At 40.3% G+C, this 24185-nt stretch overlaps 1 protein-coding gene and 1 pseudogene across 3 annotated transcripts in view; one reads left to right on the top strand and one right to left on the bottom strand.

Annotated features, from left to right (window-relative positions):
- The window catches only part of HELZ (helicase with zinc finger), a 176288-nt gene that overhangs the window by 131989 nt on the left and 20114 nt on the right, over positions 1-24185 (bottom strand). For all 3 annotated transcript variants that reach the window (XM_050762384.1, XM_050762386.1, XM_050762385.1), the window contains 3 exons: positions 17885-18112; positions 15198-15234; positions 2381-2505 (listed from right to left, as the gene is read on the bottom strand). In XM_050762384.1, the coding sequence (XP_050618341.1) occupies positions 2381-2505; positions 15198-15234; positions 17885-18094 (372 nt within the window). In that variant the 5' untranslated portion in view covers positions 18095-18112. The remainder of the gene's footprint in view (positions 1-2380; positions 2506-15197; positions 15235-17884; positions 18113-24185) is intronic.
- Positions 23474-23998, top strand: LOC126938325 (60S ribosomal protein L36a-like; annotated as a pseudogene).

Genomic DNA, 24185 nt, shown 5'->3' with positions numbered 1-24185 from the left:
AAAAACCAATTAGTATATTAGTTCTTTACTATGGCAACTTAGCTCAATTCCTCTGTTGTTTCTGAAGTTTATTTGTAAAAAACAATGTTATCCTCATCCCTCATCACTACTACTATTAACAATGATAATAAAGCAACACATCTACAAGGAAAGTTTAAAAGGTTAACAGGAAAAACTATACAGAGTGCCTTTTCTGGTAAGTAAAACCACTGTATTCACCTTACATTAATTAAAATTAATTCAAGAAACTATTAACAACAGGTACCACCACAGAGCAAGATAGCATAAATGAAAAGGGAAATAATCTATAGCTGTTTTTAACCTTTTCCTTAAGATTAATAAGCTTTTATGTACAAAATGGTGAATTCAGCCATGATTCAGAAAGATTCATAAGCTGATCACACCACTTTAAAAATGACTCTTTAGGCCGGGCGCGGTGGCTCAAGCCTGTAATCCTAGCACTTTGGGAGGCCGAGACGGGCGGATCACGAGGTCAGGAGATCGAGACCATCCTGGCTAACACGGTGAAACCCCGTCTCTACTAAAAATACAAGAAAATTAGCCGGGCGAGGTGGCAGGTGCCTGTAGTCCCAGCTACTCGGGAGGCTGAGGCAGGAGAATGGCGTGAACCCGGGGGGGGCGGAGCTTGCAGTGAGCCGAGATCGCGCCACTGCACTCCAGCCTGGGGCACAGAGCAAGACTCCGTCTCAAAAAAAAAAAAAAAAATGACTCTTTAATAAAAGGAAAATACTGCTCTGAAATCTAAATTTCATTTGAGATTTAAAAGTAAATTACTCTTTACTAGTTTTAAATTTAAAAACAACAGGTAAAACTGTAATATACTTAACTTATACAGAAAAGTCCTTTAATGACAATCTTAATAACAAAGAAGAGAGATATTCCTTTATCATCTACTTAGAACTAAATAGCTATATAATTTTTCTATGCTAATAAATTTTAGCTTTTAAGTTCATTTGTGAATCTGGTGAAATCAAAAGACACTGATAAACATAATTAAACAAGTCACTGCACAATAATTCCTTAGAAAATAACTATCCCAAGATGGGCCAATACATTACACTCAAAAACATACCAAGTACTTTCCTAACTTCTTTTTAACCAAATATAGTTATTTAATATTTGAAGTAAAAGCACAAATCTGCCTCATAATTTTATCACCTATATCAATTCAGAATAGGTAAGATACAGGGAATTCACACAGCAGAGCAAAGTATACATATACTTTCTTGCTCTCACTGTTTTTCATTACGATTCTTGAAAATTATCAACAAATTTCATAAGTTACGAACTGATTTTAAAAAAAAGGTTATAGCTCTTCCACTTTGTACAGATTATCAATTCCAAAGTTTCAAAAAGTAGTCTTTCAACTATCTTAACAAAAAAAAAGCCAAAAAATTAAACACAGTGCTGAGCAAGTGGCATATGCCTACTGCCCTAGCTATTGAGGAGGTTGAAACAGCATCACTTGAGCCCAAGAGTTCAAAGGGGTAGTGCACTATGATCACCCCCTGTGAATAGCCACTGCACTCCAGCCTCAGCAATATAGCAAGACCCTGTCACCTAAAAAAATCAAATGCTACATTTACAAAATTGATTATAAAGTCTGAATAAAGTTAGTTCCATCAGAGCGGTTATGGATATTACTTACACACATATGAAAAGAAACAGAAGCCCTTATTACTTAGTCTGGATAGATTTAAACATTTATGAAATAAATTGTTGAATGTAAGAACCCTATCAGATCATATGTCCACATCAGCATTTTAAAACTCAGGCTCTGTTAAATCCTATCTTCAAAGAAAATCACTTAGTTAACCTAAATTATTTAAAAGTATCTATAATTCTTATACATATAATCACAAACTACAAGAATCAATAATTAAACATCAGTTTGGTCTTGAAAAAAGAGCAGGGGCTCACGCCTGTAATCCCAGCACTTTGGGAGGCCAAGGAGGAAGGATCACTTGAGCCCAGGAGTTCAAGACCAGCCTGGGCAACACAATGAGACCTCGTCTCCACAAAAAGTCAAAAATTAGCAGGGATGGTGGTGTGCATCTGTAGTCCCAGCTACTCAGGAGGCTGAGGCAGGAGGATCACTTAGGCCTAGGAGGTTGAAGCTGCAGTGTGCAGTGATCACACCACTTCATTCAGCCTAGACAACAGACTGAGACCTTGTCACAAAAAAAAAAAAAAGAAAGAAAGAAAAGAAAAACAGGTATTACATCTCAGGATACTCATGAATTTTGCTTTCTAAAAAGAACTAAGAGAAAAAAAGATACACTTTTTTTCCCACAATATACCTAAGGAATCAAACAAAAAATTGTTTTCAGGCATACAAAATTAGAGCTTATCAACATACCAGGGACTCTCCTGTCAGTGACTTGGCAAGAATGGTGGATATAGGTTGGAGCTTCCCTTTCAGCTGCATGCAGCAAAGCACTGCCCGAAAGGCATCCTCTCCCTTGGCCAGTCCTTCTCCCAGCACTGCCATGAAAGAACAGCCATCATTAACCACATGGACATTTAATGCACAATTTTCTTGATTATAGTATTAACACACTATCACAAGCATGGTTTTTTATATGTTAAAAGAATAACTTCAAATACTAGAGGGAAGCAGTGGTGTTTCTATTCCGTCCAAAACAGGCATATAAGAACAAGAAAAAACATGCCGCAATAAACATACCGAACTTACAACCAGTTGAGATCAAAATCACAGGAAGAATCTATCCTAAAGCTCTCGGGGGAAAAATACTGTTCAACCTATGAACCGGGTAAACGAGGGTTTTTAAACTGCAGACTTAGCTGAATAAAGCTCTCATGTTTTTTACAGTGACATAAGACTGGGTACCATTAAAATGAATAAGAATAGAAACTGCAAATCTCAACTAGATATTCCTAAGCAATTAAGAATTAGTCTTTATCAAATCCAACAAGATTTACTAAGAATCCAATGGCCCAGTGGCCATAGAAAATGCTACCCAAATTGTTTGCAAGGGTTTGCAGATTTAATCTAACACAATCATGAGGATCATGTTTCTAACGAAACAGAATATACTCATTTTTATGCCATGTCATTTGAGATGATTTCTCACAGCAACTGCTAATGGTTCAACTAGCAGAGCAATCTGTATCCTTCTCTGCATTGCTAAGTCCAAGGTTCTATTATTAGTTTGTACATACTTTAGCTTCCTTTGCAAGAAAATAATTTGCTGAAAGAAAATATTTTAGAAATTATTTTTTAAATTATTTCCAAGGAAATGTTTAAGTATAGTATAACATACCATACATATAAAGTCCACTGGATCTGTTCATATTTTTGTTGTTATATCTTCTTATATTGTTTGATTTTTTATTACACAAACAAAAAAGTTCATCATAATCTCACTACTCAACAGTTTTCACTTATTCATTTTCTCCTCCAATTCTGATCAATATTCACATAATATTTACAATGATTGTAACGGATGCCAACATGACAGCTTGTATTCTATTTTTTTGCCCTCAGCACATTCAGTATTTTCCATGTGATCAGTGCTTATCATATTATTGGCTATATAATGTTCTATCAAGTAGATACATCAACTTATTTAACCTTTTCCTTGCAAGATAATTCCAATTATTAACTATTAAAAATAACACCATAATAAAAATCTTTACATATACCCTTTATTGAATCAGATTACTAAATTGAAAGTTGCAGTCTCTCTGTATTTGAAAGGGTTTTAATAAATTATTTTTAGTTTGGACAAATCAATTGTTTCAATCCATCTATATTACGGATCACTCATCTACTCAACAGTCACTAGATAATTCCAATTAAGTGAAAAACTCCAATAAGGTATCATTAAGAATCTCTTGAGTGTCTTACAAAGTTCCAAGGTAAGTATTCATTTCCCTCAGATCTTACTATTCCTAAAACTCTTCAAATCTGACCTTGGGCAAGTTACTTTATCTCTCTGACCCTCAGTGTGGCCATCTGTAAAATAGAAACATGTATAAATTTGCCATTAAAGATTAAATGAAATAATACAACTAAAATGCTCTCGCCAGGCATGGTGGTTCACGCCTGTAATCCCAGCATTTTGGGAGGCCAAGGCGGGCAGATTACCTGAGGTCAGGAGTTCAAGACCAGCCTGGCCAACATGGTGAAACCCCGTTTCTACTAAAAATACAAAAATTAGCCGGCATGGTGGTAGGCACCTATAATCCCAGCTACTCGGGAGGCTGAGGCAGGAGAACTGCTTGAACCCAGGAGGCAGAGGTTGCAGTGAGCCGAGATCGCACCACTGCACTCCAGCCTAGGGGACAAGAGCGAAACTCCGTCTCAAAAAAAAAAAAAAATTGCTCTGAAGAAAAATGACACTCCTACTAAGGTATGGATTAGTTACATCGCTAAGCCTATTTCCTCCCCTATCAGATGGAGGTGACAGTAGCTACTTCATAAGGTTGTGATAAAGATTAATTATGCTAATTAGAAAAGTATCTAGCCGTCTCCTGCATAAGAGTTCCCTACATATTACCTTCCCCTTCTAAAAATTTTACAGCAGTACTGAGCACTGCTGAGGAAATATCTTAGTTCATTTTTAGTAACAGATATTAAGAAACTAGTTGTCAAGAGCTGAAAAATGTTTGCAGGAATGAAAAAGTCTAAGAATATTTCAACCTCATATGATGATGTCACACTTAAAGAGTATTAAATCACATAACATTTTACAAACATGTTTCATAGATATTTGGTTTTGTATGAGGTATTTGCTGAATTTCATTTTGCAAAGTTTCTTCCACTACATTGCTGTATGAATATCTTAACATTTGTCAAATTTATGTTTCCCTTTTTTCCATCTCTTTTTCAGACATGAAGTAGTACTGACATACTTTCTTCCTGTTTCCCTTAAATGCAATTCAATTTATGTATGGGAAGATCCCATGTAAAAAAACTATGGCATAGAAATAGTCAATAACTATAAATAAAAACCTCTCCTGCTACTGTATTGTATAACAAAATTAAATTGCAATGCTGCCAATCTAGTTCCTTATTACCTTGAAAAAGCTTGGGGAAAAAAAAGTATGGCCTACTGTATTATTAAACTTGTCTTAGCTATAAAAATTGAACTTGCCAAAAGAGATGACATTAATAATATAATCTTGAACAATTGTAAAAAAGTTACAGCTCCTTGTAGATAAATTCTCTTCCCATCAACTATGTGTGAGATTGTACTGTGTGCACACAACTGTTCTCAAACTGAATTGTTCCTTTCTGTTTACTAGGAGTTACAAAGGAGGACTTCTGTCAGCTCGTTGTGTATCTTTTTTGTGGTATTTTCTAACACGTGAAACACGTCTTAGAATATTTTGGACTAGATACTGAGTAGTCTTAAAGGAGTAATATTCATTGAACTGTTTTAGCAAAATACATCTTTGCTGGGGTTCAATAGCCTCTGGCTATCACAAGGCAAAGATTAACAATTAAAATGCAATTCCCCTTGCTTGTAAAAAATTACCTACTTATTATAAGGAAAGTAATCTTAAAACAAGCTTATAGTAAATGTTGAGTATTATTCTCTACTGTTTTCAGTAATATGACCATATTAGGACTTTTTTGTTTTGTTTTGTTTTGTTTTTGAGACAGTTTCACTCTTGTTGCCAAGGCTGGAGTGCAATGGCACAATCTCGGCTCACCACAACCTTCGCCACCCAGGTTCAAGTGATTCTCCTGCCTCAGCCTCCCAAGTAGCTGGGCTTACAGGCACCTGCCATCACACCTGGCTAATTTTGTATTTTTAGTAGAGATGGGGTTTCTCCATGTCGGTCAGGCTGGTCTTGAACTCCCAACCTCAGGTGATCCACCCACCTCGGCCTCCCAAAGTGCTGGGATTACAGGCGTAAATCACCACACCTGTTCTTTTTTTCCGAGATGGAGTTTCGCCTTTGTTGCCCAGGCTGGAGTGCAGTGGCATGATCTCAGTTCGCTGCAACCTCCACCTCCCAGGTTCAAGCCACTATCCTACCTCAGCTTCCCAAGTAGCTGGGATTACAGGCATGCACCACCACGCCTGGTTAATTTTGTATTTTTAGTAGCAGTGTTTCTCCATGTTGGTCAGATTGGTCTCGACCTCCTGACCTCACGTGATCCGCCTGCCTCTGCCTCCCAAAGTGCTGGGATTACAGGCATAAGCCACCACGCCCAGTCTTTTTTTTTTTTTTTTTTTTTTTTGTTTTTTGAGATTAAGTCTCACTTTGTCGCCCAGGCTGGAGAGCAGTGTCATGATTAGGCTCACTGCAACCTCCGCCTCCTGGGTTCAAGCAATTCTCCTGCCTCAGCCTCACCAGTAGCTGGGATTACAGATGCGTGCTACCACACCTGGCTGATTTTTGCATTTTTAATAGAGACAGGTTTTCACCATGTTGGCTAGGCTGGTCTCGAACTCCTGACCTCAGGTGATCCACTCGCCTCAGTCTCCCAAAGCACTGGTACCACAGGCGTGAGTCACTATACCTGGACTAGGTTATTTATTTTATCAAATCCTTAGTTACTTCTGAAGTGTTTTATTAAAGAGCTTAGCCTAATGAAGGTATTTTTTTCCAAAAGCTTTCCTAAAAATTTTTTTCATTACCATACAAACTAAATCCTTTATTCAGTAATGAAATAAAATAACTCATTGCTTAGATATAATCATGCTCTCAGAACTAACACTTCAGAAACTGAATTTAAAATGAAAATAAAGGCCGAGCCTATAATCCCAGCACTTTGGGAGGCTGAGGCAGGCGGATCACCTGAGGCCAGGAGTTAGAGACTACCCAGGCCAACATGGCAAAATCCCATCTCTACTAAAAACACAAAAATTAGCCAGGCGTGGTGGCGCATGCCCATAATCCTAGCTTCTTGGGAGGCTGACTGCCTGTACCCAGGAGGCTGAAGGTACAGTGAGCTGAGCTCAAGCCATTGCACTCCAGTCTGGGCGACGGAGCAAGACCCTGTCTCAAAACAAAAACAAAAACAAAAACAGCATGGATGGATCTCAAGAGGACCATGGTGAGTGGAAAAAAGCCATCTGAAAAGGTCATATGCTGTATGATTCCATTCCAAATTAGCTGGTAATCTGAAGTACAAATACTGCAAGTACAAAACACTGCTATTTTTTTTCCTAAAGGTGTTATTTAAAATAATCAAATTGCTTTTCCATGTTATCAACCTCATTTTGGAACAAAGAACCACAAATGATGAGAAAACTCTTTATTACATTCTCAAAGTGGCAAAATTAGAGAGCTGAAGAACAGATTAGTGGTTGCCAAGGGTTAGGAAAGGTAGTAAGGAAGGGTGGTTGAGTGTGACTGTAAAGGAGTAGTACATTTCCTGAGAAAGAACAACAAAAAAACAAGTTTTTTTAAAAAAAAACTGTAAAAGGTAGGAGGCAGCACAAGCGAGATCTTCACGATGATGGAGCAGTTCTGTATCTTAATTGTGTTGGCGGTTAAATCAGTCTACACATGATCAAAATGACACAGAATACACACACTCCTTGTACTAATGTTAATTTCCTTGTTTTGATATGGTGCTAGTTACGTAAGACATAACAACTGTGGGAAAGTAGGTGAAGGGTACATGGGACCTCTGCACTATCTTTGCCACTTCCTGTGAACCTATAATTATTTCAGAATAAAGAGTTTGAAATAAATAAAGCTTATATATAAATTTTTTTAAAAAATAGTTTGTAACTGGATCCAACAAACAATGAATTAAGAAATGTTGTTAAGGCTGGGTGCAGTGGCTCACATATGTAATCCCAACACTTTGGGAGGCCGAGGTAGGAGGATTGTTTGAGCCCAGTAGTTCGAGACACGCCTGGGCAACATGGCAAGACATCATTTCTTAAAAAAAAAAAAAAAAAAAAAAAAAAAAAAAACACCACACACACACAAAAATTAGCTGGTTGTGGTGGCATGTGCCTATAGTCCCAGCTACTTGGGAGGCTGGGGCGGGAGGATCACCTGAGCCCCAGAAGGTCATCAAAGCTGAGGTGAGCTGTGATCACACCATTGCATTCCAGCCTGAGTGACAGATTGAAACTCTGTCTCAAAAAAAAAGAAAAGAGAAAAGAGGAAAAAGAAAAAAGAAAAGAAAAGAAGAAAAGAAAAGAAAGAAGAGAGGAGAGGAGAGGAGAGACGACGCGAGGCAGGAAGGCAAGGCAAAGGCAAGGGCAAGCGCAAAGGCAAGGGCAAAGGCAAAGGCAAGGCAAGGGAAGAAAAGGGAAGGGAGGGAGGAAGGAAGGAAGGGAAGGCAGGAAGGAAAGAAGGCAGGTTGGTTGTTGAACTGCATCTCTATTTTAAAAGCCTGGGGAATTAAAAAACAAAAACAAAAAACAAAAACATGGTATGGCACAGGAGCTTAAATACTGAAATTCTTGTCTCCAGCACACTAATATTACAATTATTTAAGCGATCCCGAGGCTCAATTTTTTTCATTTCTAGAATAATACAGTTCTTTTTGTGCCTGTTTTCCAAGTTTTTAGGCTAAAGGAGATAAAAGCATCTGCAAAATGCTGAAGTAGGCCGGGCGCAGTGGTTCCCGCCTATAATCCCAACACTTTGGGAGGCCGAGATGGGTGGATCACCTGAGGTCAGGAGTTCGAGACCAGCCTGGCCAGCATGGTGAAACCTCATCACTACTAAAAATACAAAAATTAGCCAGGCATGGTGGTGGGCATCTGTAATCCCAGCTACTCAGGAAGCTGAGGCAGGAGAATCGCTTAAACCCAGGAGGCAGAGGTTGCAGTGAGCCAAGATCGCGCCGCTGCATTCCAGCCTGGGCAACAGAGCGAGACTCTGTCTCAAAAACAAAACAAAGCTGAAGTATACACAAGTACTAGCTGAGGATAAAGCAAAGCAGCACGCCCTTTCAGATTAGAAAGACTTCAGTTCAAAACCACACTTCCACTCTGGACTGGCTCTGTGGTCTTAAGCAAGTAACTTAATCTCACAAAGTCTGTCTGCTCATCTGTAAAACTGGAATGGTAATACAATTTGACTAAACAACATATTTCAGAGGGCCCGACCCTGTGATAATTCTAAATAAATACTGTTACCCCATTCATTAAATATTTTTTGCAATAAGATTTTTAATTACCATAGAAACTAATCAAAACTCTTCTGAGGACCAGGTGCAGTAGCTCACACCTGTAATCCCGACACTTTGGGAGGATGAGGCAAGAGGATCGCTTGAAGCCAGGATCACTCAAGACCAGCCTGGGCAACAAAGCAGAACCCCATCTCTACAAAAAATACAAAACAAAAATTAATCAAGTGTGCTGGCACATACTTTGTTGTCCCAGCTACTGGGGAGGCTGAAGCAGGAGGATCACTTGAGCCCAGGATTTCAAGGCTGCAGTGAGCTATAATCGCGCCACTGTACTCCAGCCTGGGTGACACCGTGACATGCCATCTCCAAATAAACAAATTCTTCTGAGAAGAAAGATAGTTACAGATATCACTTCCTCCCCCAGAGAGAGTACAGAAGTTTCAACCAATCGCCTATCAATTTGCCTTTCTAACAGTCAGCCTCTTTAACAGCAGTTGTTGATTACTGAATCATTTACTTCACAGGCCAAGTCTCACAACAATAAACGTCAATAGACGACCCAAGCCCCTTTGTTTGCAATGATGACTTCTTACATTAACAAAACCCTCAGCTAGGGTTTACAAATCTTACAGCCTCATAAAAAATTTTCATTGATGTTTATGATGATTAAGTTTAACCTACATATTACAAGTGGTATAATACTCTTAGTTGATAAGATTACTTTCTTTTGATTTTACTTTCTCCATTTACCTCATTCTTTTTTTAGTGTAAAAAAATGGCCAGGCACAGTGGCTCACACCTGTAATCCTAGCACCTTGGGAGGCCAAGGCGGGCAGATCACGAGGTCAAGAGATGGTGACCATCCTGGCCAAAATGGTGAAACCCTGTCTCTACTAAAAATACAAAAATTAGCTGGACGTGGTGGCACATGCCTGTAGTCCCAGCTATTTGGGAGGTTGAGGCAGGAGAATCACTTGAACTCGGGAGGCAGAGGTTGCAGTGAGCCGTGATCACGCCACTGCATTCCAGCCTGGCGACAGAACGAGACTCCGTCTCAAAAAAAAAAAAAGAAAAAGAAAAGTAAGTTTCCTATATAATGACTATTCCAAAGGCAAAAATAGAATCATTATTTCATCAAAGTTTTTGTGTTATGCCAAATACGACTGATGTTCAGACAACGAAAAGTGACTTAACTACCTCACTTACCCAGTGGTCACTGGCTTGGCAATCTTCACTATCCAGAATACAACAATGAACTTGGAACTGAAACCCAGAACTTAAAAAGGTGCCCTTGAGTCCTAACTCAGAGTATGTTTACTCTTATTGAAGCAGAATTCCAGCTTTAAAATTTTATAACCTTTAATCAGTTCCTGGTTTAAACAAATCAGCCATTAAAAAAAAAAAACTTTGGGGACAGAAAAACAGGTAAATTTGATTAAGGACTGGACTTTAGATAGGTTAGGGAATTATTAGGGAATTACATCGATTCTATTATGCTAATAATAATATTGTGGTTATGCGGTCTTGATCTTATTTTTTAGAGAGGTATACTGAAGTATTTAGGGGTAAATGTCATGATGTCTTTATTCTCAAATATTTCAGAAAAATGAAGTAAATATGGCAAAATATTAGTTGTTCAATCATAGTTTTGAGAATATGAATGTTTATTATATCATTTCCTCTACTTTCCTGTATGTCTTACATTTTTCATATTAAAAAAGAAATAATGGGCCGGGCACAGTGGCTCACACCTATAATCCCAGCACTTCGGGAGGCCAAAGCAGACGGACCACTTGAAGTCAGGAGTTCGAGACCACCCTGGCCAACATGGTGAAACCCCTTCTCTACTAAAAATACAAAAATTAGCCAGGCATGGTAGCGGATGCCTGTAATCCCAGTTACTCAGGAGGCTGAGGCGGGAGAACTGCTTGAGCCCGGAAGGCAGAGGTTGCAGTGAGCCAAGATTACACCACTGCACTCCAGCCTGAATGACAGAACGAAACTCTGTCTCAAAAAAAGAAGAAAGGGGGAAGGGAAGGGGAAAGGGAAGGAAAATAAAAGATTGCTTTTTAATTCCATGATGAAGACTGCTGGTCTGATTTCCTAACCCACAGTAGGTCAGAAGCTGCAAGTGGACAGGGAGAGTAGCTGCAATGAGGCATGTTGAGAGTTGGAAGAATGCAAATCGATAGCCTGACAGTAAGAGAACAGACATCAAGACTATGCTGTAAGGCCAAGGCGGGCAGATCACCTGAGGACAGGAGTTCAAGACCAGACTGGCCAATAGGGTGAAACCCCATCTCTACAAAAATACAAAAATTAGCTGGGCATGATGGCAGGTGGCTGTAATTCCAGTTACTGGGGAGGCTGAGGCAGGAGAATCGCTTGAACCCTGGAGGCAGAGGTTGCAGTGAGCTGAGATCGCACCACTGCACTCCAACCTGGGCGACAGCGACAGCAAGAGATGCCTTCTCAAAAGAAAAAAAAAAAGGCTACACTGTATATAAAATGCAAACATAAGAAGTCAACGGTCTGGGGTGCTTAAACTACAAGCTATCCATGACCATCCCTGGAAGCATCTTAGCATTACAAAACTATAATTAACAGAGACTGAGGTTCACATGTTACTTTTTATTACTGTCTAACCATAGTATTTCCTCTTACACAAAAATAATGTTACTAAAAGTTGAAAAGAAAAAATTACATGTAACAGCAGAACTCTACAACTATTAATATGCATGTATAATCTTGGCCAATATTTCCAAATGTCTATTTCAAATAAACAACTCTGGATATACTGCTTTTGGATTTATTTTAAAAATGACCATTTTCCAAGCTCTTACTTATCACATAAAGGGGAACAAGGAATGTGTAGAATGTAATTAATGAACTCCTTCCTTATTGCAAGCTAACCTATTTTTCACTTTTATACACAGCACTGCAATGACTACCACTCTGTATACAGTATTTTCTCTTTTGGATTACTGATTTAGGATAGTATTCCAGAAATGAGATTAGTGAGCCAAGGGTATGACTATATTACCAAGTTGCATTCCATTCCATACTCCACCAGTACCACAGAAGCATAATCATTTCATGACAACTTTATCTTAGGCAATGGATAAACTTGTATTTTAGTGATTCAAAAGTTGTGAAATAGCACCTGATTTTAAAATGCTAAGTAAAACAATTAACAGAATAATGCAACATATGTCCATATGCTCCTTCAGCATTTACTTTTGTAAGACTTTCCCTAAGTCACTGAACTTTCTAAGACTTTGGTTTGTACATCTTCAAAATAACAAGACTATCAATTTCACTAGTACTCAGGGCAATGAAAACTGAAGAGGAACTATTTCTCACACATGAGATTGGCAAAATTTCAACACTGACAGGTTTCAGTGATAGATTACAGACTGGGCAGTCTCGTCTATTGCTGTGGGTGTGTGCATCTGAAACTAATCTGACAGTGTCTATTAAAATTATAGGCAATCGCAGCACTTTGGGAGGCCGAGGCAGGCAGGTGATGAGGTCAAGAGATTGACACCATTCTGGCCAACATGGTGAAATCCTGTCTCTACTAAAAATACAAAAATTAGCTGGGCATGGTGGCACATGCCTGTAGTCCTAGCTACTCGGGAGGCTGAGGCAAGAGAATCGCTTGAACCTGGGAGGCATAGGGTACAGTGAGCTGAGATCACACCACTGCACTCCAGCCTGGCAACGGAGCGAGACTCCATCTCAAAAATAATAATAATAATAATAATAAAATAAAATAAAAACAAAAAGTGTACATACTCCTTAACCCAGAAATCCAACTTTTAAGACTATCCTATAAAGGGCAACAAAAAGAAAGAACTTGTCTATTACAGGATGGTTTATAATGACAAACCAGAAAAGCAGAACCACCTAAATGCCCATCAATATGGGAATAGTTGAATAAAGAGCAGTACAACCACTCCATGGAATATTAAACAGGAATTGGAGCCAGTGTATTAATTTAGAACAATATTCATGGTATACTGATATGTAAGAAAGCAAGCTGTTAGGAGATGATCACAATATAACTCTTTTTTAATTTTTAAAGGAAAAACTTTCTATGTATCATAAGCACTTCTGTTTGTCACTATAAAGGCACAGAAGACCTTTCTCATACAGCAAACTACTAACAATAATTTCTTCAGATGGGGGAAGGATAAATTATTCCTCTATATTATTTGACTTATTACTGTTTGCTCATTGTAATTTTAAAATTCCCATAGATAGCAGGGATTTTTTTAAAGGAAAATTCTACTAGATATCTCTTAATTTCTAGTTAACTTTCAAAGCATATACTTCTAGGAAATGAGGTGAACAAAGGTCAAAGAATCTTTAATGAACGGTTAAATTATGTTCAAAGGCCACAACAGTATGTAACATAGTTTTGTAAGGTTTACAGCAAACATAGTTAATACTTCTTTTTTTTTTTTTTCAGACAGAGTCTCACTCTGTCACCCAGGCTGGAGTGCAGTAGCACAATCTTGGCTCACTGCAGCCTCTGCCTCTCAGGTTCAAATGATTTGCCTGCCTCAGCCTCCCGAGTAGCTGGGATTACAGGTACGTGCCACCATGCTTGGTTAATTTTTGTATTTTTAGTAGAGACGGGGTTTCACCATGTTGGTTAGGCTGGTTTCGAACTCCTGACCTCAAGTGATCCACCTGCCTCAGCCTCCCAAAGTGCTGGGACTACAGGCATGAGCCACCGCGCCCGGCCTAATACTTTTTAAAGTGTTAACACAAAGGAGTAAGCAGGGGGAAAAAAAAATTAACTCATGTTAAGTATCTCAGCACCGTTACCCCCAAATTCTGGATGAATGAAATACTGCGTTAGTCAAATCGCTGAGCTCTGCAAACAATTCCACCAAATGTGTGTGAGACTGTACAGTGAACTCTTCTCCCACTCACTCCTAGATTCATTTTAGTAAACAGCAACCACCACAAAGAAAAGGATTCCTATGAGTACTCGAAGAGCAAGAATCTTATTAATCTCAATTTCCTGCCTGAAACAGGAAACCAAGTTCGGTGGCTCATGTCTGTAATCCCAGCACTTTGGGAGGACAAGATGGGCGGATCCCTTGAGCCCAGGAGTAAGAGACCAGCCTGGGCAACACGGTAAAACCATCTCTACAAAAAATAAAAACATCAGCTGGGTGTGGTGGCACACATCTGTAGTCCCAGCTACTTGGGAGGCTAAGGCAGGAGGACTGCTTGAGCCTGGAAGGTAGAGGCTGCAGTGAGCTGTGATCACCCCACCCCACTCCAGCACGGGAAACAGAGCAAGACTCTGTCTCAAAGAGGGGGGGAAAAAAACAGGAAAAATTACTAAAGAGCATTCTAGCTAGTCTCCTCTCTAAGGAAGATCTTCTGATCAAGAAGGAAAGACATTTTAGGAGGGACAGGCCCATCCTTTCCATGTATCTAGGTAAGCTTAACATTTTATTCAACGTGAGTTACATTTCTCAAACTTTGGCCCTCATGACTAGAACTATTCAAACTTTTTTTTTTTTTTTGAGACGGAGTCTCGGAGTATCACTCTGTCGCCCAGGCTGGAGTGCAGCGGTGCGATAACAGCTCACTGCAACCTCCGCCTCCTGGGTTCAAGCGATTCTCCTGCCTCAGCCTCCCAAGTAGCTGGGACTACAGGCATGCACCGCCACGCCCAGCTAATTTTTGCAGTTTTAGTAGAAATGGGGTTTCACCATATTGGCCAGGCTGGTCTCAAACTCCAGACCTTGTAATCTGCTCACCTCGGCCTCCCAAAGTGCTGGGATCACATGTATGAGCCACCACACCCGGCCTCACACAAACTTTAAAAGGACACATCATCAATGTTCCCAGGGGAGTGACAAGAACGTAAACATTCATGAATAACAGCAATGTTCACAGGTATGCCCAGTTTAGTGGGAATGTCATCATCCAAATCAGTCACTAGCCCCCACAGTAAGGTGGGCTTTTTAAACATTATCATCACTTTTTAAATTAGCACCCCCCCCCAAAAAAAAATCAAACCTTAAACATGTTCAGTTCAATAATTCAAAAGTCTCACTTTTAAACATACCATGTCTACAATCTTCATCAGCTTGCACATAATTTTTCTGCAAAACAAAAATACAAGATAAAATTAAGTATTTCAACAGCTGCTTTTAACAGAAATGTTATCAAAGGGAAACTTGGCTTTGTTTCAAAGTTTAATCATTAATGTTGTAAACTTACTATTCACAGAGCAAAGCTAACACATGTGCCCTCTGAGGATTATAGCGCACTCTACAAATAAACGTCATAGTGTACTTCCTAGTCCATGGACCCCTACTCCTACTTCTCACCTTCTCTAACTCACCAGCACCTCCTTCCCCGCCAACAGCTTTACTGAGAAAACTGAAGCCACAAGAAGAGAATTTTTCATAGACTGTCACCATGTCTCCCCACTTCCCAGCATACACTCTGTCTTCCTTCTACCTGTTAACAGACATACTATCGTGCTCCTTTCTAAAGTCAACCTACGCCTGTGCAGATCAACTCAGCTGCCTACGCAGGTACAGCAACTCCAGCAAGCCTCCTCGACTTGTCCTAAATCACTAATTTTTTGCTTTTGATTGGCTCATTTCTATACAGAAATACAGTTATTTCTCCCATCTAAAAAAAAAAAGTCCCTTGACTTTATCTCTCCCACTAACTACCATTCCTTTTTCTTTTTCCTTTTCCTTTCTCTTTCTTTTTTTCTCTTTGGTGTCTCTTCATGGCAAACCTCTTCAAGAGTTGTCTATGTTGCTGTATTTCAATTCCTTCCTCCAATTCTCTCCTAAACTCTCTTTTTAAGCAGACTTTCACCCACTACTCCAAGGAAGCCACTCACATGAGATCACCAGTGACCTCTGCTGCATCCACATGGACCCACACGATTCACATGTGCCCACTCAGACTCATTCTCACGGCTTTCTTGGCAGCTGCTGACACCACTCAACATTTTCTCACTTGGACACACTTCCTTCCTTCACGTGGCTACCAGGACTCCTTACTCTCACACTTTCCCCCTTCCTCAGGGTTGCTCTTTAGGGTGCTTTGCAGGTTGTTGCTCTGCTCCCCAACCTATTGACACTGTAGCAGCCCAAGACTCGGCCCTCAGTCCTCGCCTCTTCCCTATAATGCTCATTTTCCCTTGGTGATTCTAAACAGGCACAAGACGTCATACAGCCCTTCTGTCCCACACTCTTCAATGAATCTCTCTCCCAAATTCCATACGTGCGTATCTGACTGCTTACTCAGCATCCTCACCTGGGTATCTGAATGACATCTCAAACTTGGTATGTCCAAAACTCAACTCCCACCTTCCCCAACAAAACCTCCTCCCTAGCTGTAGCCTTCTAACCTCAGTTGAAGGAAACACCATTCTTCCAATTGCTCAGACAAAAAGAATCGAAGTAAGTAACTGCGACTGCTCCCCCTCATTCCCTGCGTTCAATACATCAGGAAACCTGATTGCTTCTATTTTCAATGTGTAAACCAAAACCTAGTTACTTCTCACTATCTCCACTGCTACCATTCTGATCTGAGCCACTCTGGCCTGGATTATTCTAATAGTCTCCAACCTAGTATCTTTGCATCAACGCTTATCCCTTTACAGTTTATTCTCAGCACAAAAGTCAAACAATTCCTGTTAAATTAGATCACGCCACTCCTCTGCCCAAAGCCCTGTCATTAGCTCCCCAACTCACAGAGAGTAAAAACCAAAGTCTTTACCACGAGCCAGTGGGCCCCACAGGCTTTAGTCCTCCCACCTCTCCACCACGCGCACTCTATTCTGGCCAAACTAACTCCTAGCTGCTACTCAAGCACAGCAGGCATGCTTCTGCTGCTGGGTCTGTTTCCATTGCCTGTAATGCCCTTCCACCAGCTTTGCACATGGCTCAACCCCTTGCCTCTGGTTATCACCTTCTCAATGAGGCCTGCCTTGGCCACTCTATTTAAAATTGTAACCCCATCTCTAATCCCAATATTCCCAATCTCCCCTGCCCTGTTCTCCTTTTTTCATGCAGTTATTACCTTTTAACAATTTATGGTGGTTTTTTTTGGTTTGTTTTATTTTATTTTTTTTGAGACGGAGTCTCGAAGTCTCACCCTGTCACCCAGGTTGGAGGAGTACAGTGGTGCAATCTCGGCTCACTGCAACCTCTGCCTCCTGGGTTCAAGCGATTCCCCTGGCTCAGCCTCCTGAGTAGCTGGGATTACAGGCACGCGCTACCATGCCTGGCTAATTTTTGTATTTTTAGTAGAGACAGGGTTTCACCATGTTGGTTAGGCTGGTCTCGAACTCCTGACCTCGTGATCCACCTGCCTCGGCCTCCCAAAGTGCTGGGATTACAAGTATGAGCCACCATGCCCGGCCAGTGTTTATTTTTTATAATGTTTACTGTTTATTTTCTGTTCTCCTACTAGAAAAAGTATCATAAAGAAGAGACTTTTCTTTCTCTTTCATCAATATATATAACAAGAACCTAGAACAGTGTCTAATACACAGTACATACTCAATAAATACTTGTTGAGTGAGTGCATAGTCCAAAATGCCCTAAAGTAATATAATTTTCAAGGTTCAAAAACATAGTTACCTTGCCTCAAAGATACTCAGCAATCACCAGCCACTTCACTCACATCTCATCGGCCCAGAATTAGCTATTTGTATCGTCCCCACTCAATGAAAAAGGCCATTTTACATAGTTCAGCATTGGCTTATTGACAGTGTTTACTCACCAGTTGCAAAAATGAGGCAATTCTGTAGAGAAGACTCTCGATTTTGATGCGTTCTATTTCCAAAGGACAAGGCCCTGTGAAGTCTGCCATGGAGTACTGGCCTAGAGAAAGAAGGGCCTCTGTGCAGTGCTTGAGGGCCATTTCATAGTCCTGCCTCTTAAGTGATTCACATGCTTGTTCACATGACTTTTCCGCTCTTCTGTCTTCCATGACTCAGGGACAAAAATCCTACAGACAGGGAGAAAGAACAAGAGAAGGTTTTTAAAACTTATTAATTATAAATTCTAGCCCCATTCCTATCTCAGCTGGCTTAATTATCTATCTGAACACTCTCAGCTAGCCTTTTGATCAAGGTCATGGCTAAGCAGCAGCTATTGATGCTACAAAATCTATACTTCTCTTTGATATTTTATGAAGTCTTTACTAAGATTCAAGCAAAATGTCAATCATAAGCCAAGATCATACCAACAATATAACAAATTTATAAATGAGACAAATTTAGAAATGAAATATGACTGTGAATATTGCAAAGTATTCAACAAACCATAAAGGATTCCCTTTCTTAACCAAAGGGACAGAAACATTTCATATCCAAACCTCCAAATTTCAGTTTTCTAATTTCATTCTCACAGTTCTGTGACCATGATTGCAGAAAACCAAAATCTATACCATGCAGGATTATTTCCCACCAATTAAAAAACTGGTTGGAACTGTTTGAACTGTCCATTAATTCAATTCAACAAACATTTCTCAAGGGCTAGGCCCTATGCTAGCAGCAATGAATACAAAGACAGGGCATGTCATCACTGCTTTCAAGAAACTCAGATTCTAGCAAGAGAGGCAAAGCACAAATGAACAATTACAAAAAAGACTTATTCCATCTGCCTAAAGGCATGAGCTGATTGCGAAAGGTGAACAGGAGTTCACCATACAGATGATAGAGAGAGCAAATGCGAGCTTTTCAGAGAGAAGAGTTCAAGTGAATCACCAAGGGGAGAAAGTACACAGCCTAAACTCAAGGTACAGAAAAGTAAGAGAAACTATGAATGACCTCAAATGCCACAACAAGAAACGAGGGTTTTATTCCATAGGCAATGGAACACAATGAAATTTTTTAAATAAGGAAGGAATCTATCAAATATAAGTCCGACCAGCTCTATAAAGAACTGGTTAGAAGTAGAAGAAACCACAGGCTTGCCACAGGGGAAGAAATGGCAAGCACTGCCATTAGTAAGAGATCACTAAAATAGTCCAAGTAAGAAATAGCAGGAGTTTACACATTGTTTCTCCCTACCTATATCACTCATAGCAGGAGCAGTAAACTTGGACACAGAAGACCGACATCCTTTGACCTGACATTCACAATACTGTTCCAAACAGTCCCTCTTGCTGACCATCTCTCTCAGACTTACAGATTGCTTTCCATGCCTGCATCCACCTTCTCTCTCTCCTGCTCTTCCCTACCTTCCACCTTAACCAGCTGGCTTCATGGTACTTCTCTGTCCCTTCCGCCTGCCTCCAGCCTACATATACATTCTCTGCCAGCCTTCCCAGCTTTGATAATGACACACGGGCCCTGCCCTCTCCTCACTGTGCTATAGCCATCTGCTGCCAATAAACTGCAGTGCAAGATGAGGGTAGAAAAGTCATTGATGGGCAGCCCATAGAGAGTGGCAAGAGGCAAGATGACAGACATCTGAAGAGGTCTAAGCCCCTTCAGCTTTTGAGATTCTTGGTCTACCAAAACAGTAGAAATAGCTAGGCAATGAGATAAGGAAGAGTTCAAACAGGACTTCAACAATATCTGTCAGCATTTGTTCAATGTTGGGGATTTACACATGTGGTACAATATAATATTCCCTACTTTTCTCAGTTTGGAATTTTTAATTAATTTTAACACTTTTTTTGGGACAGGGTCTCACTCTGTTACTAGGCTCGAGCAGAGTGGTACGATCACTGCTCACTGCAGCCTTGACCTGCCAGACTCAAGCAATCCTCCTAACTCAGTATCACAAGTAGCTGGGACTACAGGCATGCACCACCATGTCCGCCTAAATTGTTTTTATTTTATTTTTGTAGTGACGGGGTCTCCCTATGTTGCCCAGCCTGGTCTCAAACTCCTGGGCTCAAGCTGTCTTCCCGCTTCAGCCTACCAAAGTGCTAGGATTACAGGTGTGAGCCACTGCACCAAGCCTAAATTAACACTTTAATATAAAAAGAGAAATCTAATTGTGTTATTAAGATAACCTCCCCCCCCACCCCTCCAAAAAGAGTATTTATCCTTGGTCTTCTACAGGGTTTCCGTTTAAACTTCCTCAGGGGGTGGGGGAAGGGGCCGTAATTCCCAGTTTAGTTTAAGGGTAAGGGGATTTAAATATTTAAGTCACAGTTGGTATGTATGCTTCTTATACAAACATATATTGATGTGGGTGAAATCAATTATTCAACAAAAGTCAAAAACAATTTCTGTATCACTACAGCAATGTTGCCCATTAGACAAAGAGTGGCATTACAAAATAATTACTAACTTATGATATAGTCCAGATATAAAATATCAACACTATTAACATTTTGGGCTTAATAATTTTTTGTTGTGGGCCGTTCTGTGCCCTGTAGGTTATTTAGCAATCATTATCCCTAGTCCCTACCAGCTGATGCCAGTAGCACATCCCCTGACTGTGACAACCAAATATGTCTTCAGTAAACGTCTGGAGAGGGTAAAATCAGCTCTAGTTGAGAACTACTAATATAGACAAGCACACACTGCTTGCCAGATAACAGCAACACAAGATTCATAAGTCCATGGATACCAGAGGCCCTAGAATTAGCAAATCTTCCCTACAGAACTCCCAGCTCAGATCCAGACAAATAATACAAAAAGAAGTAGTAAGAAAACAAAGCTAATAATGTACCAGCTAAAATCTTTCTTAGGAATGAGTACAGCACAGTGATCCAGAGCACAGACTAGGAGCCAGAGGACCTGTGTTCAGAATTCACCAGCTGTACCACTCTCCAGCTGCATGGCCTGAGGCAAGGGGGTTTACATGGATTATTTCAACTTGCTCACCTCTAAACTGGGAACACAACTAATACCTACCTCCTGGGGTTACTGTAAGGATTAAGTGAAATAATACCATAAAGTACTTAAAAGAATGCCTGGGACATAAGTGCTCAATAAGTGTTAGCTATTATTATGTCCCTAAAATTCCTTATTTTCACTTTATATAAAGCTTTTTTTGGGGGGGCGGGGGGACAGAGTCTCGCTCTGCAGCCCATGCTGGAGTGCAGTGGTGCAATCATAGCTCCTGTAGCTTCACACTTCGGAATGATCCTCCTGCCTCAGCCTCCCGAGAAGCTGGGACTACAGGTGCATGCCAACTGGCTGATTTCTTTTTTTATTTTTTTGTAGAGACAGGGTCTCACTGTGTTGCCTAGGCTAGTCTTAAACTCTTGGCCTCAACAGATCATCCCGCCTTGGCCTCCCAAGTGCTGGGATTACAGGCGTGAGCCACCACACCCAGCCTATATAAAGCTGAAATCACTTTACTGATCTCAACATGCAATAGAGTACAGACAATAAAGTATTATTCTATGTAATTACTTTACCTACTTGACAGAGGAATTATTTTCACCTATTTTCTCCATCTCAATACACGGTAATGATTACGCAAAGAATAGCCATTGGAGAAATAAGTATATCTGCAAGTCACTGATAAGGATTAGCTAAACCCTAAATCTGGCTATGAGGGATGATCACAAAGACTACTATCAACATTGATCCCCAAGCATATTAGTCAGAGAGATCTTGATAACATTAATATATAAGTAGAGATTAAGGGCAGAACTATGAATTTCAGGAGCTTTGAGAGGAAATGACTCAATTTATGACCCAGGTGCCTTCCTCAGAAGTGAGTATCTACCCCGATTACCTTTGTGAATCAGGTCCTGATACCTAGTTTCCAAGGTCTACCTGAATCACAGTAGGGTCACCTAGCTGTAGTGTGGAACTCAATCCAACGCATGCTCCCTTCAGCTGTTTTTTCGAGTTTTTCAGAAAACAGCATGACCTTACTGTACCCACTCCTTCTGAAGAAGCTAAAGTGGTTTATCAAGCATAAAAGCAAAACTGTCTGTCAAAGTCAAAATGAGAAAACATCTCAGGCCATGCTAAAATGGACTATGGATAATACACAATGAGAGATCTAGAAGTACTTCTAAACAAGGACAGCTCCCAGATATACTTCAAGAGTATAGCTGACACCCTGTCTAGGACACATGGATACATCTGTATCTATTGTACGTGATCCTGCTACCTGAACCTAACAGCCAGATTCAAGGGCAGATACTGGCTAAGTTGGGTCTCTAAGGATTTTTCCCATGGGGACAGAGTGGCCCAGGGAACGGAAGTCACTGGAGCTGAGTCACATTAAGCACACTAATGTAGGAAGAAGCATCACATTCGCCCATTGCTGAGGTCCACCCCATCTGTCTTGACTCTTTCTCTTCCTGTTAAAAATTATCCAAACTTGGCTGGGCGTGGAGGCTGACGCCTGTAATCCCAGCCCTTTGGGAGGCAGAAGCAGGTGGATCACAAGGTCAGGAGATCAAGACCATCCTGGCTAACACAGTGAAACCCTGTCTGTACTAAAAATACAAAAAATTAGCTGGGTGTGGTGGCACGTGCCTGTAGTCCCAGCTACTCGGGAGGCTGAGGCAAGAGAACTGCTTGAATCCAGGAGGCGAAGGTTGCAGAGAGCTGAGATTATGCCTTTGCACTCCAGCCTGGGCAACAGAGCACGACTCCTTCTCAAAGAAAAAAAAAATTATCCAAACTTCTATCAAAAGAACATAAAACACTAATTTCCTGCAAACTCCTATCCCTATGAGAAACACTGACTTGGAGGATGTGACTTCACAAGCAAGAAAGCTGAAATCAGAAACCAGCACTCTAATCCAAATCCACTAACTCCTCTGATCTGCTGCTGACCTATAAAAAGAGACTAATACCATGCAATGAACATTAGTTGTTTTGCCACCAAATACCCATTCCCTTTCCTGGTAATAAAAGCCCACAATTTCCCTTTGAGAATTCACCTCCCCCCATCTCTCAGACCATGTGGTTCCTGTGCGGGGTGGCATGTGACACTAACTGGCCAATATGAGCCTCACAGTCATGAACACAGGGATTGGCTCAGGGTAGGACATATGACCCTGTAAGAGCCAATGAGACACCACGAGACTTGCTGAGGCTTCTGGGAAGGAAACTGATACTCCTTCCAGCTGAATCTAAATTCTGAGAAGCTACAGGTGGTTGAATATACCGCAGCCATTTTTCTTACAGTGTCAGCAACTGAAGTCTATAGAGAAAAAGCAGAGCTGATTCACAGGGAGAAACTGAGTCCTGATGACATCACCTGACCCCTGAATCCAGCTCTGGCTAGCTGTGCCTGGACTTCGAAGTTAGGTAAGCCAAGAAACTTTTTTCCAGCTGAAGTCAGTTTAGGTTGATATTTCAGGCAGTTGGAACCAAGACAGTCTTAACTTAGATAATCTGATCAGTACCAAATGAGCTGATAATTGTCTTGTAAAACAGTGTATACACGATTATTAATAACAATGATGTTATTTATTACTAATAACAGTAAGTGTAAAAAGAAAAAATAAGTGAGTATAGGAGACAAATGGCTTAGTGTGATATATGATTCTTCTGTGTCTTAAAAATATAAGCCTAGCTTTCCGTGCCCATAGTGCTCACACAAACACGGTAAACGTTGCTAAAACCCACCAGACTTTCTGTAAGAAGTGTGGCAAGCACCAACCCCACAAAGTGACACAGTACAAGAAGGGTAAGTATTCTCTGTATGCCCAGGGAAAGCAGCGTTATGACAGGAAACAGAGTAGCTATGGTCGAAAAACTAAGCCAATCTTCCAGAAAAAGGCTAAAACTACAAAGAAGACTGTGCTAAGACTTGAGTGTGTTGAGCCCAAACAGATCTAAGAGAATGCTGGCTATTAAAAACATCTAAGCATTTTGAACTGGAAGGAGATAAGAAGAGAAAGGGTCAAGTGATCCAGTTCTACGTGTCTTTTATTATGAAGACAACAAAATATTGAGTTTATGTTCAAAAAATATTATACATACATATATAAGCCCAAAGCATTTGTTTTAACAACTTATAAAGTTACTTCAGTAATAACAACAAGCTTTTACTGAATGTTCATTGTCGATTACATGTACATAATCTAATTTAATCCTCACAATGACCCTATAAAGTAGATATTAGAACTGTTATTATTATCA

The sequence above is a fragment of the Macaca thibetana genome, chromosome 16 (assembly GCF_024542745.1).
Source record: "Macaca thibetana thibetana isolate TM-01 chromosome 16, ASM2454274v1, whole genome shotgun sequence".
Taxonomy (NCBI): Eukaryota; Metazoa; Chordata; class Mammalia; order Primates; family Cercopithecidae; genus Macaca; species Macaca thibetana.
Note: the sequence above shows the minus strand (reverse complement) of the source record. Positions and strands in the feature narration are given on the sequence as shown.